This window comes from Lissotriton helveticus, chromosome 12 (assembly GCF_964261635.1).
Source record: "Lissotriton helveticus chromosome 12, aLisHel1.1, whole genome shotgun sequence".
Lineage (NCBI taxonomy): Eukaryota > Metazoa > Chordata > Amphibia > Caudata > Salamandridae > Lissotriton > Lissotriton helveticus.
This window is the reverse complement of record NC_136073.1, coordinates 363414924-363436150: the sequence shown is the minus strand read 5'-3', so window position 1 is coordinate 363436150 and position 21227 is coordinate 363414924. Positions and strand designations below refer to the sequence as shown.

At 48.3% G+C, this 21227-nt stretch overlaps 1 protein-coding gene across 1 annotated transcript in view; it reads left to right on the top strand.

The window, feature by feature from the left end:
- NETO2 (neuropilin and tolloid like 2) overlaps positions 1-21227 on the top strand; it is a 311726-nt gene that overhangs the window by 251324 nt on the left and 39175 nt on the right. The window contains exon 7 of the mRNA XM_078669388.1: positions 3730-3958. Coding sequence (XP_078525514.1) covers positions 3730-3958 — 229 coding nt within the window. The remainder of the gene's footprint in view (positions 1-3729; positions 3959-21227) is intronic.

Sequence of the window (21227 nt, the reverse complement as noted above, 5' to 3'; positions counted from 1 at the left end):
AGTCAACCCGCCCACTCCACACACACTAGAGGCCTGCACCCTCAGACTCTCATACCGAACCATTGCCCAGCGGCCCCTCCCCACACCCCCCTGAGAAGAGAAGGAAAAGAGAAAGAAGAAAGGCAAGAGGCAAGAGAAGAAGGAAGAGAATAGAGAGATAATGAGCGGCCAGAATGGCCACCCAGTTTTACTTAACAATCGCGGCCAACAGGGCCGAATTACACTGCCCCCATTACAGGGCATCGTGCACCCGTAGGTTTGGACGCACTCTGGGATGTCACTCCCTCAAGGGCAGACTGACAGGGGTTGTGGTGTTCTGAAAGGTCTGACAGCCGAGGAGCTCCCGCCGTCCCCCCAACCCGCACACCGGGAGTCGGGGTAGCGAGTGAGGACCCGCAATGCGTCTCCACCCACAAGTTCGTGCGGGCTTAGGCGTGACACCTCCCCACTAGGAGGGAAGAAGTAAACGTCTCGCAATTCATGGCATCAGGGGGCTCACGTCCGGCTCTTCTTTATCCCCCTCAAGGGACCGGATGTGAGCTATAATGTCCTGTTTGGCCTGGGAGGGTGAGCGCTCAGCATTGGGGGAGACACTATGGTGTCGATGCACTGTGGTCCAGGATGGCCCAGCCGGTGTTCTTTTCTGTCTACGGGGCTGAGATGGGCTCGCCGGCGGTGACGTTGGCAAGCAGGTGAGTTGCGCCGCTTCTGTGTAGGATTGTATGATTCTGCGCTTGGATTCCCACTGGAATATGAGTGCAAATGGATGTCCCCATTGGTAGGCAATGCCCATACTGCGCAGATTTTCGGTCACAGGTCGAAACGCACGCCTCCTCTTCAGTGTGTTGGGTGCCAAATCTTGGAAGATCTGGATCCTGTGCCCCTTGTATCGCAGGTCCGGATTATCTCGCGCAATTTTCCAGATAGCCTCCTTTTCGGTGAAGAAATGGACCCTGGTCAGAATGTCCGGTAAAAGCCCTGGCCTACCCGCAGGGCCAGCCACACGGTGTGCCCGATCCAAAGCCGGAAGGTAAGCATTCTCGTCCCCCCAGATGTCATGTAGAAGCTGCACTACGTATCCCATAATGTCCTCCCCTTCTTCTCCAAGCTGAATCCCCCGGATACGGAGGTTGTTGCGACGGCTCCTGTTCTCCAAGTCCTCCTGCTTTACTTGGTCTCAATGGTCTGCTCTTCGAGGGCCGCCAAGTGCTGCCATAGGTGTTCCTGATCTTCCGTGCGCGTGTCCATCGTCCTTTCCAGTCCGTCCACTCGGTCCCCAAGGTCCGTCACCTCCTTCCGTAGTTCCTTCACACATGTGTGCACCTCAGACCGCAGGGACCCTATCTCCATTTTCAGCTCCGACATAAAGGTGGACATAAATGCCTGAGTAACCGGTGGGGAGTCTCCAGCAGTCTGAGATGAGCCTTCACCAGCAGCAGCCGCCCCCGCTTTCCCCCACATGGATACGACAGTGTTGTCCTTGGAGGCCGCAGACGGGTCGGCTTTGTTTCCTTTGTTGGAGCGCGTCATTGTCCGAGTTACACCCTCCCAGCCAGAGGGCACGGATGAACCCCTCAGTATCTTGGGAAGTGAGCCAGTCAGAGAACAAAGCAAGGGCGTAGACACACTCCTAAACTCTTCTACTGTACAGAGCCCAGACAGGTCCCCCCCCACCCGCGGAGTATAAGTCAATGCACAGAGAAATCAATACAATGGGGGCAGGGGCAAGTGAGAGGCCCAGCCGATCGCCACACAGCCTAGGGCTTCACAAAAAAGGCCTCCTGCACGGGCACCCAGGCGGCAGTTATTGCACTCCAACGTCCAGGCTGCAGTCCCTGCCTCTATCTCCCCAAGTCGCCGCGCCAAGCACCACTAGTGACGCGCAAAGTGACAATGGCGGGAGTGGCAGATTCGTTCTACTCAGCAGGCCAGCCCCCACAACAAGCCCCTATGCCACGCCAAGCACCACACTGTCCAGAGCGCAGGGAAACCAAATTGAGGGCGGAAAGCTGCCTATACACCCCCCCACCCAAAGGACCGTTGCTCACAGCACCAGGCCTCCCAAGGCTGATCCCACAGTCAAGCAGATAATGGCGAGCTGCTTTTTTCACCGCCGCCCTGCTCACCGGACTAGTGCCGCTACCTTGGTGTCCGGAGCTGTCTCAAGAGTACGCCCACCTTCAGCGACACGCCAATGAGCCGGTCCTCGCCCACAGCAAGTGTCCGCCGCTTCAAATCACAGGTCCAGGAAGGCCCAGGCCGCGTAGTCGTTTGCGCCGTCCGGGTGCAGCCCCGCAGCTCGTCGATGGCCGTCAAGATTCCAGGGCCAGTCCAGTCCCTTTCCGCCCAAGAAGAGCTCCAATGGGCCGCACCCGCAGTCCCTCCAGGGCCCGCCGCGTCCACCGCTGTCCGCCGAGGAGGGGGAGAAAAAAGGTCGCCTACCAAGACGTCGCCAACCGCAGGCATCCGATGCCACGCTGTGCTGTCTCCAGAGGGATGCGCCAGTCAGACCTCCCAGTTCGTCCAGCTGGGGTCCCCTCCAACATCGGGGCCTCAACCGCTCCAAGCAGCCTCAGGTACACAGCCTTCACGGGGCTCGACTCCCCCGGGCAAGGTTCAGGCAGGGGAAAATGGTGGCACCCGACCAAGGCTCCACAACAGCCCCGCCCGATCGTCCTCTGGGCAACATGGGGGGGGCAGGACTCCCCCCCACAACAAAGCCTCCACGGTGGGCAAGCACCCTCTGGACCTCAAGCAGCCCTCCAGCGGCTCCTTTCCGCCGGCTCCGCTCCTCCGGAGTAGCCTCAACACACCGGGCCCAAAATGGCGGCCGCAGTCTCCGGTCCTCCGCACCGTCCCCGTCCGCTTCCTCCTGCTGCACCCCGGCGGCTGGGACACCTCTCCGCTCGCGTCCCCGGCACCAACAGGGCACAGGCACCCGGCCCACGAACCGGCGCCCAGCAACTCCTCTCCTCGGTCTCCGTTCGCCTGCGCAGACCACGGGCTGCAGGGCCCAAAATGGCGGACGCAGCCTCAAGGCTCCCGTACCATCCTCGTCTGCCGACCTCTGCTGCGCCCCGGGAGCTCGACCTCCGTGTCGCCTGTGTCCCGGATGTCCACATGACTCAGGCACCCCCCGGATGGCAGGTTGGGTCCCCGGAACTCCGCAATAATAGCTTATAATGATGGCGGGCAGCGGGAGCTCCCCCGGAGCACGTCTCACTGCATCGTTGGTCAAGCCACGCCCCTTTCCCCACAATTATTTTACCAGGGGGACACCATCCCCCCTGCCAAACAGCTGGACTTCACTCTTTGGCCTCTCTGGGATGAGGAGCTCGGCATCTTTCGTGACGTCACTTCCGGTGACAGCGTCCCCCCACTTCTTTTTTTACGACTTGTGCCCTGAGCAGCTCGGATACTCTTGGGCTGAGTTCAAGCGAGATTAAACCGCAAAATACATCTGCCTGGACACTTACATAGATAGGCCTTGGGCTGAAAGGGCCCCAAGGCAGGGGCCTATGTTACACCGTTGGCCGAGACCACTTTCATACAGTGATGACAGGATACTTAACAATAAGTAATAACGCACAGTGATATTTGGTGTTTTTAAATGATTGCATGAATTGCACTTATTCCCACTGTGGCCCAATATGCATGTGTTTTGTCTTTAGAGTTTATTGAGGTCGATAACCTATTTACTTCCTTACGTTTCCTGTGTTTCTTGCTCAGATATACCTGCGCTTCCTGGATTACCAGATGGAACATTCCAACGAGTGCAAGCGGAACTTCGTGGCCGTCTACGACGGCAGCAGCTCCATCGAGAACCTGAAGGCGAAGTTCTGCAGCACGGTGGCCAACGACGTGATGCTGCAGACGGGCACCGGTGTGGTGCGCATGTGGGCGGACGAGGGCAGCCGGCTGAGCAGGTTCCGAATGCTCTTTACCTCCTTTGTGGACCGTAAGTAGATTGAGCTTCCGTGCGCACGAGCGCGTGCTGCTGCTCGTCAACACGCGCGGGGCTTTAAAACGCTGAGGGGGGCGCCTCGCGACAGCACGCTCTGCTAAGTGATCGTGCAGACCATGCGCCCATCTCAGAACGCATGCACTGCCGGTCCGGCGTCGCTTCATGTTGTCTACGGTCATAAAACGATAGACAGCAAAGCCATCCAATTACGAGCGAGCAGTGCTTAATTTGTGAAAAACACACAAGTGCCAGGGCTCTCGTCAGGAGGCCACTGCAGCTTGCACCAAGCTTTGCATTTTCTCAACCGTGTATCGGCTTAACCAAACATGCATGTCATACATACATGCCTTTGGACATGTATGCCTTTGGACATGTATGTTTGGTTAAGCCGATACACGGCTGTATAATTAAGTGACTGAGTCAGTTCTATGACGTGTTTGCTACTATTAGACATTTGTTCCTTCATGCTCGATATGAGAAAGAAGGTTGAGAAAATGCGGTAAATTTCAAGCATTTGATCTAAGAGCACCTAGAACTGTATGTGACATGTTCCAAGATGGCGCCCATGAGAAGGTGTAATAGTGCCCTTTTCTGTTTTCATATTTTTGTGCATCATGTGACTTTTTGTTGATCCTTTTAAAAATGACGCTTGAGCGGGAAACAGTGTAACATAAGACTAAGGCAGTAGCCGAAACGAGTCATGTTATGGCTGGCGAGATGAATTAAATGATTTTGAAGGAAAAACTAACACTCCTGTGAGTGCTTCATTCACCCTGATGGGAGGAGGAGGGAGCGTACATTTGAAATGCGGCTTGCATTTCCGCGCCAAAGCACCCGTTCGTGAGCACACCGAAACTAAATGCAGAGGAGCCTCTAAATATATATATATATATATATATATATATATATATATATATATATATATATATATATATATATCTCAAGGGAACCGTCGTAAAGACAATACCGGGCACTCATGGGTTCATTGATTGAAGTTATTTATTTCTTAAACCAGTGCAACCACATTGAACCAACATGCGTTCCGGCCTCCTGGCCTTTTTCAATGTCCTTGACAGAGGCCGGGAGGCCGGAACGTGTCTGTCAGTTCAATGTGATTGCACTGGTTTAAGAAATAAATAACTTCAATCAACTAACCCGTGAAGGGCCGGTATTGTCTTTACGACTGTTTCCTTGATGTGTGATGCGGGACCGCCACCACGCACCAAGGTACCCCCTGTATTGTGAGTGGCGTTGTGTGGGCGGAAAATATGAGAGAATATATTCATATGTATACATACATGCATACAATACATATATATACATATATTTTTTTCCTTTCACATTCCCTCCTCTGTCTCTGCCTGTGAAGAGCTCGGGGTGCTGGGCCACAGGGCTCTGCAGCCCTGATTCACAATTCATTAACACCTCATTAACTCTTGCTGTGCGGCTTGAATGAGACGGAGGCAGCACAGCGAGAGAGGCCAAACAAATTAGCTTCTGCCACTGGTTTCTATGGGGGCGGTTGAAAGGTGAAACTGCACAACACTGTGAATAATATGCAGACTCACCCGACCGCTCCCTTAAAACAAGCATTGGCATAGCCAATAGGTCTCGCATTTGGGACCTTATAAGCGTTTAGCCATGCAACAGTTGGTGTTGTTGCAACAAGGATATTCTGCTGCATAACTAAATACTTATACGGTCCAAAAAGCGAGACGTATTGGCTATGCCAATGCTTGTTTCAGTCTTTCGGTGTAATCTCGATTGAGCAACGTGGGGCGACAGAGAGCAGGACAAATAGAGCTGGCACATGGCTCTCATTTGGCACCCGCTCTAGAGACTTATTGCACTGTTGTTTGTGACTGTGTATCAGGAAACGGGGGCGGCAAGTATGAACTCTGCTGTGTTCGTGCGCATTTGAGGTAAGGATGTGGCGTTAGGACCAGAGTGCCCTCCTTTGGAAAAGGGAATCCGGTGCTACTTTCTTGGGGTTGATCAATTTCCTGTGATTTTGGGCAATAACTCCTCGTGCCCAAAAATTAAAAAATTAACGTGCGTTTATTTAATGTAACTAATATAACTCACTCCAATAGCTTCGGGTCGAGTTCGCGTTCTATAAATGCTGTAAAAAATCATTACATTTGGGAGGGGAATGCGCCAGAAAAAGAACAGGTTTTACTGCTCCGCTTTCTTTCACGAAGGGCACTCAAACGCAAGTGCAACACTTTGCGGATCTCGTTGAATTAATTCAGTTGATGTCAGTATCGTAGCAACATGTTGTTGACCTTTAGCGCAGGTTGAACGGATGGATTCTGTTTAGGACCCCTCCCTCCCGCCTCATTATCCTGTGTTTGTTTCTTTATGTAGATGATGCAAGTGCTTCTATCTCTCCCCGGGGGGTGTTGCACGGTCTAATGACGGCCCAAGCGCTCACTGTTGGTGTTTAGCAACCAAGCAAGGGTTGCATCTCCACGTAGGCTACAGCGTCATCATGCGATAGACTACAGATGACTGAGGCCAGAGAGAGCCTTCTGCTGACGGCCGCTTGTCGAAGATCGCTTGACGACGCTCTGCATTGCTTCAGAGAAATTCATTAAGCGCGCGGCAGCAGGGGAGGGGGCCTGCGCGATTCCCTTGCGGGAGCATGTGACCATATGGCGGCACCATATGGCGAGTGCGCTCCCGCAAGGAAATTACCAGACGTGCACGTGTTGCCATTGCAAGCAATGCAACGCGTGCACGTTTTTGCCCCCAAAGCTGTGCCGATGGCATTAGGTCTCTCTCCTAAGCAGCGCATGCGCGCTCCGTAGGTGAGACCTAAACAGGGATATTTCTGTGTTTAAGGAGAAAGTGTCGGGAGGCCGAGACAGTCCATCAAAAACGGGGACTATCCGAGCAAATCCGAGATGTCTGGTCACCCTACCATGACAGCAGCAACACAACTACTATCACACTCTTACAAGTGTGACAGTTCGGACTATTCCAGGCCCCCAAAGCTGTAAGAATGGCTTGAGCGGCAGGTAATAGTAATTTTTAATGTATACTGAGTTAATAATTGACTGTTGTTGTGGTCATCTCAGATAGTGCCACCTTGTGCCACACTACCACAAGCGCTGGTGTTGACAATTAAGTGCCGATGCCGAGCACCGGAAACCACCGGCTCAAATTAAGCACTGTAAGCGAGGGCCGACCCAAAGCCCACTCCATGTGTGCTATGTATTGAAATTAACAGGTCTGCTTACAAACAGCTAAAGCTCATCAGCAAGTCTGCTAATATCTGGACAGTGGCGCTATTAATATCAGCGCTATATGGTAATGTTATTTGTCAAGCAGTGTCATATGTTCTTATGTCTTTGCACGCTCTGGTATAATTTCCCTTGTAGTGAAATCTTTCACTTCACGGTTGACAAATTATGAGTGCTTCTATATTTGTGGTGAATTCTCAGTCATTTCTGAAGAAGTAACAGAAGTAATCCGAGGGAAGCCTCAGCATGAGAAGATTCACCAAAGGCATCTGTTAATATAGAAACTTTGTTCTGAGGCTTAATTTATATCAGGTATAACCAAGTGATTGGAAGCTGTTTTAACTCTAGGTTCCTCCCTCCGCCTGAGTGTAGTTAATGGTAGTAGCCACAGTTCAGTGGGCAGATTTTTTCATTATTATTATTATTTTAATAAAGTTTTGTATAGCGTGAACATGACCCTAGAGTAGAGCACTTTACATTAGAGGAAGGCAGGATATCGTTGTAGGAACAGGAATTCGTCACATATATGAACATAGCATAGTAAGACTGATATCTATAGCGTATCAAAAATGTAGTAATCGTACACCGTATCGTAGTAGTAGGCAGGTATATAGTCAATAAGACATAATGTGGTATCAATAGAACATAAAATGATTATCTTAGGGCATAAACTTGTTCATTAGAAGAGTTTTCACTTCTTTTTTGAAAGAGGAGGTAGATGAGATTCGGCGGACATCCGGCGGCAGAGAGTTCCATATCTTCGGGGTGATACCCGAGAAGGCTCTATAGGAAAATCTTTGGTTTCAGTAGCAGTGAGCTCGCACTACGTGAAGATCTGAAACCGCCCGATAAGTCTAGCTTAATTATCTTGCTTAGGCCAAATTATTGAAGGGTAAAGGTTGCCCCATTTGCTGCATGCTAGTATCTCTGTTAATTGAATTATTGTTGTTGGCAAGACCATCTCAGTCAAAAAACGTATTCCGTGCTGCTGCCACCCTCCAATGACATCAACGATAAGCCTTGTAGCACTGACTACACAAATGATCAACATAATTTATTGTCATTTATGAAGCATTAATGACACACCAGAAATACTTGAACGCTACACAATGTAATCATACAAGTATTCAAGCTTTGGCAAAGCCAATAGGTTTGTCTGTAATGCAGTAGAGAATGAAACATTGGACATGTAGAAATGCTGTGGTGGTAATGATAGTGATAGTAACGGTAATAGTGAAGGTGGATGTAAGACATCTGGCCTGTATGGCGATGCCCCCCCACCACCACTTTTTTCCCCATTCAGACTACTAAATGCTGGTTTTTGACTCTGACAGCGAACTAAAGCCTGCTAACCAGGTCCCAGTGTCAGTGTTCTTTCTCTAAAACTGATATGTGTGAATTGGTACCCCCATTGGCAAGGACTTTAACCCCTTTATAAGTCCCTAGTATATGGTACCAGTCGCACGCGGGGCATGGGTGCTGAAAGGGCCACCAGGCACTGAAGCACTGTTTGTACCACCCTGAGTAACCTAAGCAAACTACTGACAGCAGACCTGCCTTTGCAGACAACCGGAGCAGTGCAAACTGCTCAGACTCGACTTTACCCTCACCCTGTGTGGCAAAGTCAATATACTGTTTTTAATATATGCCAGCCACCCCTAAGGAAGACCTCCTGAGCCCAGGAGGCAGGGTGCATTACAGTAAAGGCGTGGACATGTAAGTGTAAGCTTATATGTCCCTATAGTGGCTTTTTACTATTAAAGGGCACTACAAGTGATCGACGGTCCATAGGATTACATGGACTGGCACCCGGACAAACTCGAGGTTGGCAGCTCAGTTATGGTACCGCCTAAATATGTTGTGTTTGGTATCAAACAACATGCCTCATCACCCTTGACATGAATCTTGTGTCAAGGACGGTGTGGCATGCCCCCAGGTTGTTTCTTTAGAGGTTGCCCACCTGATTGCCCCAGCCTTTCCTGTGCGCTTGCTGCAGCCCAGACAGGAATCTGACCACCTGCCGTGGGGTGGGAACTCTCCCGAAAGTCAGAAACAATGGCCTGGACTGTAACTGTCCCTGAGAAGCTGGCTAGAGAAGTGGCACTTCAAGGCGGTGAGTTTCAAAGGCTGCACCGCCTGTGATATCCAACCAGGCTGCCTCCCAAGGGAGGAAACTGCTGTCTCCCTGCTCACAGGCACACTTGCCCCATGGCATGTGGGAATATTAGATTTTCAGGAGATGTACACCCCAGAAAGCTAGCCACATTTCTAGGGGGGTAACTGGTCTGTACATCTAAGGAAGACCTCTGCCATTTTTAAAAGTGGTAGAATAGTGGATTCTGAGTAGAAGAGGTGACCTACAAACTCAAATGTGGTCACCACAGGGGCGTATTAGCCGCTGGGGTAAGTAGCCCTTTAATCACTTGCACCCATAACTTTAAAGCCCCTAAATCCAGGATTTAAGGGCTACCTCTAATACTAGAACTTCAGTTCTGATCTGACTTGCAACAAGGACAAAAGAAGAGACCCATGTCTGCGACAACTAGAGCTGCACAAACCGAAGGCGTGGCACTCTGCACCTGTGGCAACCTTCCAGGAACTGCATGAACTCAGCTCGTTCGAAGCCAAAGCTTGATTCCCCAAGACAGAAGGACCCCTTTGGGCGCCAAAGGCATCACCAGACTCCCCTAGACTAGCGACACTAGTCCCCTTCAACCGCAGGTAAAACAATGTGCTAGAACCAAAGAATCGCTGGTCATTGGGCCCTCAGAGGGATCGTCCACAAGTAGATAGTCCTGTACATTGTGGGAAATGTAGTCCTGAAATCCACAAATTGTCTGGTGGCTACCACGTTCCCTAGGACTTCCGGACATCAAATTAACTTTCTACTGTGCTTACCACTGCCAAGGCTTGTTGGTCGGCAGTCCGGCAACCACCCCCTTTACTTGATGCTGCACCTCGAGAGAACTCCGCAAAACCTTCATCCAACATCAGCAGTGGATTTGTTGTTGACTTTTTGCCTCCAGTTCCCCACTAGCTCTGTGTAAGTGGTAAACCAGCTCTCCTGTGACTTCCGCATCAGCACCAAGGACAGCCAGGACAACACTGCATCTGGGCTTCTCGAGCCAGGAAAAATTGAACTGACTGTCATGGCTTGGTCCTGGGATCCGCATCATATTTACCCTCCTTGGGTTCCACGCAGCTCGACCTGCAAGTGTACAATTGTCATTACCACTTTTTCCCATTGACTGCAATGCAAAAGATCTGCAGTATTGAATTGTGGTGATTTATATGTTCTTCTCAAACCCATATCTCCGGTTATAGGTATCTGATCTAATTAACTTTGGTATCTAATTTAAGATTAAAATCTGCTTTATTATTCTATAAATTGATGTTGGATTACTTATCGTCCATTCGGGTACTCTGAAATGCTTAATACATGTTCCTCTAGTAAAGCCTGACTGCTTTTTGCCACACTACGAGGACTTGGCTAAGGATTGATTATTGTGAATCCAAGGACCATCTTTGGGGTATTGTGATAATATTACATGGTGAAACCTAACCAGCATCACCATATAATCCGCCTCCTTCCTTCAGTGATGGTGATGACTCCTACTCAACTCCTGACAAAACATCAGAGATGCGTATTGCTGTAAACATGTAGAAAAATATTGTTTTCTGTATACAATGCATGCAGGAGATGAAGAGCTGAATATGTGGCGAATGAGTACATTTTTTGGGACGTAAAATAGTCCCTCGTGCCTTGCAATGCAAACACTCTGTGAGAGGTGAATGATGCACCTGACAGCCAACAGCATCAGGTGATAGAGTAACACTCCTCTAGGGAAGCAAAATTAAACTCTATCTATAATTTAAAGAATTGGTAACAGTACATCTAGCAGACAGCTGTGCTGCCAAGCTAAACCTAAAAAAATGAATTGAAAAAAAACCCAATCAAGTTGCTTAGTACAGAGCAGCAGAACATAGACACAACCACATCCATAGGCTTCCCTAAATACAGAAGATGACCAATAGGGCCCCCTTTACATTTCACAATTACCAGTCAGCTGGTTTGGGTGAACTCAATGACGAATCGGGCCTGTTTAGCACTGTTGTGAGCAAATAATTACCATGTAAATTTCCCATGCACCTCTCTGTTTTGCGCACTCCTCCTGTGACCTTACGCAATTTAATGTGCACAAAACATTCAGGGTTCAAACACAAGTGGCTGTATAGTTTGAAAAGTGTTGTATATATTTGTCAAAGGCTGCATAAACTGTTAGCAAAACAAAAACATGCTCTACCATTGAAAAGTGGATGTAAACAGCTACAGGAGAGCTACCAGGGCGCTGCAATGTATATGGACAGATGTATATATAGTGCTTGGCTTGGCGCGCTAGCAGACAGACGAGGGACCATGTCACTGCGAATAGACGTCATAGGGTGTCATACAGATGCCTAGCTGGCACAGCTGGACTGGCGTTGATTCTAAGCCAGATGTTTATGTTTGAATGCGCACCTCTGTACAGTCACTTTTCGAGGCTACTGGAATATCAAGATGTGTATATAGGCAAATGTGTACGACGTCAAATATTCAGAAGCATATTGTGTTTTCCGATCCCCAGAATGTCCCCTCTCATGGCTTTACTATCCCAGCTGCGGCCTCCTTGCGAACAAACAGCAGGTTGTTGGTATGCAAGGCCTGGGAGACGGGCCTCAATGCTGATTGGAGGATGCGTGCGGTCTGCCTAAAGTGAGATAAATTATTTCAGTCACATTTCGCCGCCCACACCGGGCGGGCGGGAAGGGAGTCTGTCACGCGGAATTAGTGCCTTTATGTAAACCTTTCCACGGGTATTGATTGTTTCCATGGATGTATCCGCCGCCTTCCAATACCTCTAGCGCCGCAGAGCAGAGTCAATGCAGCTGTTTATCCTCAAGGATTAATCCTGCTTGCAAATGCTATATTTTTTAACCAACACTGGTGTCCTCCCCATTTGCGTAGCCAATTGGTCATGGAACCCAGTCCTCGGAAGGAAATCCCCCCCCCCCCCGGGCAGGTGTTTGAACCGAGAAATATAGCAATTCATAGGGTTCAGTGGGTCCCTTCTCACTTCTGGGCCTTGGTGCAACTGCACCTGCCGCACCAATGAAAACTTCACCTCTGGGTCTTGCCTCTAACGCCACTGATGTGTCAGCTTGCCGCTGAGATACGTGGCGATCATTAGGTTATAATTTCAAAGTCCAACTAATCCTGTTTTGCCTTCCATCCTTTTGTGGGTGGTTATGGTAAACCCAGTACTGTTAAATTGTGTAATGGTAACATCTTTTATTTACAATGCTTAGAAATAACATCCATATGGATGAAGCACTATATTAAAAAGCAAGCTATTAAAATCATGCAACTACAGCTTAATAAGCAAAACAAACGTCCATAAGCGAGAACAGAATCAGAACAAAATATTGATAATAAGTCATCACAAATTGACTCAAACCTCACTCTTAAGTGGTAGCAGCAGAACCATTTAGTAATTTGAATTGTCATCATAAGCATTACGTGGCCATACAAATGGCAGGATGTCTCCTATACAAGTGCCTATAACATAACATAGACGTTGAAAATGAGGCTTAGAAAAAGAAACTTTTGGTCTCATTTCTAAATATAATACTCAGAAGCAAAACCCTCCCACCAGTTCCTTATGAAAAGGCTAGACTTGTTGCTTAACTGGCTTACAGGGTGCCACCTAAAAAGCAGACACAGATAGACATTCCCCTTCCCTTCTCATATCTGTGAGCATAGGGAGAAAAGAAGAGAAAAAAACAGCAGGCGGTGCATAAGTCACTTATGCTAATATTTCCCAAGGCACTCATAGAGGCAGTGGAGAGATCTAAATGAAAAAATGGGCCTTCACCCGCACCCTCCAGGGCCTGTTTAGTAGTGTGGTTATTTCCGTGGTGCTCAAGGTTTACATACAAGGGGCTTACAGCCCGCTCATGACTTATCATTGGTTGGTTTCATTGTCACTCTCATTTCCTTGCCTCTCCTTGGTCAGCATATGCTGGTTCCACTGTCTGTTTGTCCATTCCATGAAGTATGGGCCAAGTACTGCTCCCTTTCAGTGGTCAGTGCCCTTCCACTGGTTGCATGCTACCAGAAGTGCTTTTTAGGTTTCGGCTACCGTCGCACTGCGTAAACAGTGGGCGGAGCCGAAATCTTATGTGTATAGTTTGGGGGCCTGAACACGCCCCTCTTCTCCATTGGCTGGCCTCGTAAATGCTGGCCAGCCATTGGAGGAGAGGAGCGTCACTCAGTTCAGGGCCCGCCTTGACGCGATTCGGGGGCGTTTCTGGGTCTTTTTTTAAGTCCCGCCCTCTCCTCTTCCCATTGGCTGGAATTTTACCTTCCAGCCAATGGGAAGGGGAGAGCACGCAAACACGCCCCCGAATCGACCTGTTGCTCTGTTCCAGACTTGTTAAACTACGTCAGCGCTAAAGAATTAACGTAAATAGGTAACAATATTTGATTTTTAGACTGTAAATTGATGCGTTGGTCCTCCACACGATAAACTGCGATGATTTAGTTTCGTGAAAATGTGTTAATGCTTAGTTGATACAGCGTTCTTCAAAAGCACCAGAATCGAGATTCCAAAATTGCTACAGTGTTTATGGAGAAAAGAGACTAGGTTTACTGGCCTATATGATTCGTGACATGAAAAACGAATGTAAATACTTCTAAATAGTTGGGAAATTCCGCTTACCAAATGTGACAATATCACGCCTGTTTTACAAACATTACTTTGCCATTTGGCACGTGAAGTTTCACATTTAAACATCCTCGTAACGGGCTAAGAATTCATGCAAAGTTGTAATGTTGACAAAAATAGCCAGGGCTTGCAGCCTGAGGTTGTCGCACGTGACGGGGCGGATCTCGCTTGTTTTTTTCTTTCCTTCTGCCTTTTGATTGCCCTTTTCCGCCCCCCCCCTCTCGCTGTCCATGAGCCCGTTCGACTCCGTGGCACCATCTCTCGATAAACGATGCCTTTTGATTGCCCTTTCCCGCCGTCCCTCCCGCTGTTCGTGAGTCCATTCCCGCCCCCCCCCCCCTCCCGCTGTAGGTTTGCCCGTTCGACTCCGTGGCACCGTCTCTCGATAAACTCCCTCAATCACAAGCATGCTCTCACACGCTCAATGACTCACTGCTTTACCCCACACACTCAAATTCACCAGCATATTTTCACTCTCTGACTCGCTAGTTTACCCCACATGCCCACACAATGCATACTACCAGCTCTGTGCACACGAAGGTGCAAAGAAGTCTTGTGGTGGTGGTAAGGAGGAGGCTGGGTCCGGTGTGTTTTTTTTTGTTGTTGTTGTCAGTTGTGTGTTTTGCCTTTTGATGTTCTTAGTGGTAAGCATGCCTGTTTAGTGTTCTGGTGGGCACAAATGTGTGCATGGGGTCACTGATGGTGTTTCCGGTAATGGCCGGCGTATGCTCAGTCGGCTTCACAGTGGCCCATGGATATCGCTCTCTGACCAGCCCTGACAGACTGGGGCTCAGTGCCACACAGCTTTGTCTGCTGAACTGCAAGTAAGGCCGTGCTAATGTTTAACGAGCTCAGTGGCCCCACCTGGTATCCCCACAGTCCACCCTAGTTGACTCGAAACGGAGTTTTGTTCACGGTTTTCGAAGTAGGGGATTTTTTTTTGGGGGGGGGGGCTGCTTTGTCGGAGCTGGCCAAACTCTCCCTGCCTGTGAACACCCTTTCACCAACTCCCAGCACAATTAGACCGCGAATTTAAGAGATCCGGGCCTCCAGATCCTTTCAGGTGAACTCCACGCTCCTTAAACTCATTCATTTAGAAGCAGGCATTTTGAAGGATTACACATTTAATTTGAGTACATGGTTTGATAGGCCGATGCACATGAATGCTTCACGGAGGTATTCTGTTTCTACATTCAGTAATTAAAAAGCCTTGCTTGTGGGGGGCGGAGGGGAGGATATTAAGACACTAATTAAATGTTTGCTGTTTTGCGCTTTACTTTCTGTCCGGGCTGCCCCGGTTTGGCGGTATTGTTCGCGTTTTTCATACGTTCCCTTGTACAGCTTCCCTTTGCTGGGCCTGAGGTGTAGTTAGCTGTCTGAGGGGCTCCAGCGCAGCCCATCTCTGTATGAACAGTCTCTTGTACCGCGCTTCATGGGGGCGTTATTAAATCCCAGGCCTGTCTTGTGAGAACACTTTTCTCCGGGGCCTCATTAGTTTGAAAACATGTATACAATTACTTCCAGCCAGTCGGATAAGGTATCCCCGTCCTACCGCTTGCACCTCCCAACATTGATAAATTCTCTTTTAAATATGTTTGTAGTGCTTCTAACTTAAGGTACACATGCACCATTGCCTTATACACTCAGAACTTCGAAAAGGGGGCTTTGTGGTGTAGGCAAATTTCTGGTATTGCCTGGTTCACACTCATCTAGCCGAACATATCGAATAGCATTACACGTGGGTTACTGTCCATGGCAAACTCATGGCTTCTCGAATAAGTAACATGGCGGTGCTGTGTGTGCAGCAGCAGGTGCCCTGTGAGTTCCTAGGGGTCGCATGCAGAAGGCTGTATTTCAACCTCTGCTTTCATGGAGCATACCAGTGCATTCTGGGGGCCCTAATCTTTGTTCTCTCCAGGTATCGTCCATTTGCGAGAGATTAAGCTATTGGCATTCGAAATGACAATGCTATTAATTTATCTGTTTTCAAAACCAACACATAAAAAAAAAAAAAATGTCATTTACAATGCCAATAGCTCTAACTTTTACAAAGGCGAAACCGTTGCATTGTAAATGCTTGTTAAATTTAAGTTTTAGCACTGCATAAGAGTGCCTGTGTTTGTAAGCCGTCTCCCCTTCTGCCCTGACTTGCTCCACTTTGTTGCTTCCCCCTCCCTGGGTGTTGCCCTGTTATTGTTGCTTACCCCATTCCCTTACCCTCCCAAGTTGTTGCTTGACTCATTCCCCCTCCCCCGTCATCGCTAACCCTGTCCCCCTCCTGCATTATTTCTTCAGTTGCTCCCCACTATCTGTATCCCCCTTTCATTGCTTCCCCTGTCCGCCTGCACTCCTCCCCGACATTGCTTGCCCCAACCCCCTCCCCCACACCTGGTCGCTCCTTGCCCCTTACCCATCACTTCACTAAACGCCATTGCCTGCTCCATCTCCCCTCCCCCGTAGCTGCTTGCCCCTTCTCTCCAGTCAGAAAAACCCAGAGAAGATACGTCCTGCACTGACCATGCCATAGCTCTTTTTTCCTAAGCATTGGCAAAGCCAGTGAGTTGTCATAGCGTTTTTGTTTCTACTTCCAGCCATGCTGCATAGCAGGCACGTTGCTTTACAAAATGGCTAAAAAACATTAACAAAGCCAATAGATTTTAAACAGGCAAGACCTATTAGCTTTGCCAGTGCTTGTTGGAAGCTGGTGTGCTGGCATGAATGAGTGTTAAATAGAAACAGAACAATTAATGCTTATGCATGAATATTTTATTTTGTTTAAGAAAGCTTTTATATGTCGTGAATAAGTTAGACTGCTGGTTTAATCATTAACTCTGTGGTTAGTGAAGTTCCCCCCACTTTCCGACTGTACTGGAAACAATTACTCAACAAAGCAAGTATGAAAACTATTCTTTTGGACAGGTACACTTTGATAGTAATGCTAATCAAGCAAAGTACATTTAAAGTTTCTCCCCTCCCTCTTTCATTTCTGTACTGACTTCAGGAAATACTTTATTTTCTCTTTCCATGTGCAGATGTTCTCATGCTCCAAAATATAGTACTGCTTGTACCTTTCTGTCCAATCCAATCCAAAAATTCTTTATTTCGATCATCAAGACCATAAAAGATACATTGCAAATACGTTTAGACATTTATAAAAAAAGAGGAATGCAATTATAATTATAAAAACACATCATAAAAATTGATTGCCAGGATGTTCAGAACATAATGGAAAAAAGACCGAATCATAGTTAGGAAACACAATTCATGGCATGATCCGAAAGCACAGTCTGTGGTATGGAAACTGTTTTCAATATTTACGACAGTTGTGCGTGTAACATTTTTTTCCTGATATGCCACATAGCAAGGGTGAATTTTGCCACTGTGAAAACTATGTGGGGCAAGGTACTAGTTCTTAGTACTCTATACGCGTGCATATGGCTCCTGAATCCCAAATTCCTGCATAAGGGGACCAACCAATGTTTCCTTGGTCTCTGATATGCAGGACAGAAAAAGAAAAAATTTGTTTCATCTTCATCATGGGAGTTACACCCTGGGCAGATATTGTCATCGGAGTGAAGCCAATTACAAGTGAAGGTTTTGACTGGCAAAGTGCCAAGCCTCCACTGTATAAACAGATTCCTGGCTAAAATGGGGTAAATAATATCCATAAAACCTTCAAATTCGTATGAATTTTTGGGTTGTAGGAAACGCTCGGTTAAGGTGCCGTGCTTGGCCGAGGTCAAAAGGAGATCCAAGCTTTTCTCATTATGGATCTGTACCAAACGTTTGCGGGAAAGCCTTTGACATCCCGATTCAGGTGCCTCCCATAATTCAGGTAATTTTAACCGATACAGTTCTTTTTTTATGTAGGTCAACCAGGGTATTTTGTCACGTTGGTTCAGTTCCAATACATGGACAAGATCACTCCTCTAATGGGCAAGCTCACTGGTAGACCAAAGCCTATGCCAGAATCTTATTGGCTTAGACTCCAGCTCAGCAGTGATCGATGGTAAGCCCAAGTCCAGTCTTAAGGGAAACAAAGGTGTGCTCCGGGGGAGGGCTAGAAGACGTCTAAGGAAGTTGTTTTCAACACTGGCGAGAACCGAACCTGCTCTATGCCCCCATCACTCACTGCCATATGAAGCGGCCGCTTTGGCCTGCAATTTATACAATTCCAGTGCCGGACTTATTGGTTTGAAGGTTGACGAATTTGCAACCTTCAAAATCGCACCGGAAAGTTGAGACAGCTTAAGCCGAGATCTTACAATTTGGGGTTCCCAGGATAGGTTCTCGTGTAGTGTTACCCCCAGGTATTGAAAGGTTGTGACCCTTTCTAGACTGACAGAACCCAGAGTGGGATTGGGTCTAGTTTTTGTGGCTGGATTAAAGATCATGAATTTGGTCTTCTCTGTATTGATCTCTAGACCATGTTGTCTACAGAAAAGATCAAATCCATCTAGAATCCTTTGGATCCCCATGGGGGTTTTGGAGAGCAGGAGGGTGTCGTCAGCAAACATAACAGCTGGCACCCTCCTGCCGGCCAAAAGAGGGGCGTCATTATCTTTAACGTCATCAAGATAAGATATAACGCTGTTAACAAAGAGGCAAAACAGGGTTGGCGCCAAGACGCAACCCTGCCTTACCCCTCTGAGAACAGGAAATCTTGATGACAGCGCACCGTCCCTGCCACACCTAACCTGCGCATAGTTGCCATCATGGAGCCTGATTATGGTGTGCAACAGATGGGATGGGACACCCAACTCCCTGAGGACCTGCCAGAGTTTTTTCCGTGGGACCAGGTCAAAGGCTGACCTCAGATCCACGAACACCATGTATAGCCTCCCCCCCTCAATCCTCACCGTCTTCCAATACAGGAGGATGAGGCGGAAGACCTGGTCCATGGTGGACGTGTTTTTTCTGAAGCCAGCCTGGAGGGGACTCAGGATTTCATTTGCCTCCATCCAATCATTGAGGTGGTCCAGGAGGAGGCGAGAGAAGAGTTTTTGGGGGACATCTATGAGGCTGATTGGCCTATAGTTGGCTGGGAGAAGAGGGGAACCCTTTTTATATATAGGCACTATCTCTGCTCCCAGCCAAGTACAGGGGATCTCCATACCTCCCAGGATGGCATTAAAAAGAATAAGGAGGTATGGACCCCAAATCTCAGGATGTTGTCTGAAAAGGTCACCGGGCAATCGATCTAATCCCGGGGCCTTCCCCATTGCCAGTCTCTCTATTGCACTAACCACCTCACCAAGGGTAAACTCTAAGCCATCTCCAGGGATGGATGCATCACTAAAGGCCGCTTCGTAAACAGGCTGCTCAATATCTTGATACAGTCTGGCGAAGTGGCCTTCCCAGGCGGATGATGCAATGTTGGAGTCCACTGCCGCTTTGGCCTCTCCCGTGACATTATTCACCAGGGTCCAGAATTTTTTTCGAATCCCTGGATTCTAAAGCCGAGGAGAGGTCATGCCAGTGATTCCAACCCCACTCTTTTTTCGCCAAGACTATGGTTTCCTTATACTGGCTCCTAAGTTTAGCAACTGAGGTCCTATATGCTCCTGCTTTGATAGCCGCAATTAACTCAGATTTAGCCTTTTTACAGGTTGAGTTATACCATGATGGAACTCGGGTCTGCTTGCGCCGTGGGGCTGCCTTTGGGAAAACGACCTCCGCAAGAGATCCCACTAGATTTTCATGGATGGTTGCCAGTTTATTGTTAAAATCTTGGGATCTAGGCTCTTCAATTAAAACTTCTATTTCTATAAACTTCGGGAGAGCTAAGTCAAAGATTTTTCTTATATTTTCCTCTGAACTTACGATTTTGCCCCATTTTACCCTTCGCCTATTAGAAGAGAGAGCCAGATTATCTGGGTCATCGTGAGATTTGGCAGGTTGTGACTCAGGAGCAGGAGCGGGGTTTTTCAGGTCCAATAGGAGAGCATTATGGTCACTATCCGTTCTGGGGGATACTCTAAAATCATGAACCTTGGACCACAAACCGAGGTCGACAAAGATGTAATCCAACCTCGATTCATGGTCCTTTCTATTGAAGGTACACAATGAGGGGCTGTCTGACGGGGTACGGCCGTTGCAAGCCCTCAGTGCATAATTCAGAGTAAGGGTCATGATTTGCACTGCAAGTGGGGACTAGGATTTGGGATGGGGGGATGAACAGGGTGGAACACCCCAGAAGTCATCTTCAGAGGTAAGGGCGCCCTCCTTTAAACCTTCCAGAGGTTCGAAGTGGCAATTAAGATCTCCGCCCAACACAATTTTGTAGTCAGTTGGTAATGACCCCAGAAAAGACGAAAGATCTTCCAGGGTGGGAGATTCCTTAGCTACACTGACAGGACGGGAATAGACATTTACAATAGCCAGTTTGGTTGCATTGGGCCACCTAAGAAGTACACACTGGATGTCGTGCGAAAACGTGGGAATGCTTTCAGCAATACATCCAATGTGGCTAGCTACCCAGATTGCTAGGCCCCCCGAGGGTCTCCCCTTTCCACTCCACCTAGCGTGAATTTCAAATACTGCAAAACCCTGGCTAGTCAATGGGTCCCTAGCCCACGTCTCCTGGAAAAGGCAGATATCTGTAGAGTCTAATAAGTGCTCCCAATCAGGTGTGTGTAATTTATTTGCAATACCTGCCACATTCCAGGAGAGGACCTTCAAAGTCTCAGAAATGGGTTTGGAAGGGGACCCATCCAGTGTTTCAGATGTAATGCCTGCGTTTGCGAGTGCAGGCCGCTGTACTTCTATTACATGGGTAGATTGGGCAGTTGTTGCTATATTAGCAGCAGAAATAACTTGGGGGGTTTGTGCATTACCAGTTTGATTTACGGAACGGGTCACTGAAGGGTCCCTTGGGCCAGGCAATTTCAAACCACAATCTTCCAGTTCTCTATTTGGAGTGTCAGTCACTACAGCACCCATCCCCTGTCCTGGTGGTTCAACTACGCTGACTGGGCAAGATTGCGTGGATAAACCCCTTCGGAGTCAATCTACCTCGTCAAGGCAGTTGAATCTATTTGGATGGGCGAAATTGAATGTGGTAGGATGGACGTTGTGCCTAGGCCTATATCTAGTCCCGTCTACAGCAAAACCCACCCGTGTCCACTCGTCATCACTCCTCAAAGGTTTGGGGTAAAAGTACGAGAGGGGGACCAGTTCAATGGATGTATTACCTGTATTACCGAGCCAGTTGCAAATGTAGGTAACAACCTGAGGGCTCTTAAAGCTGACAAT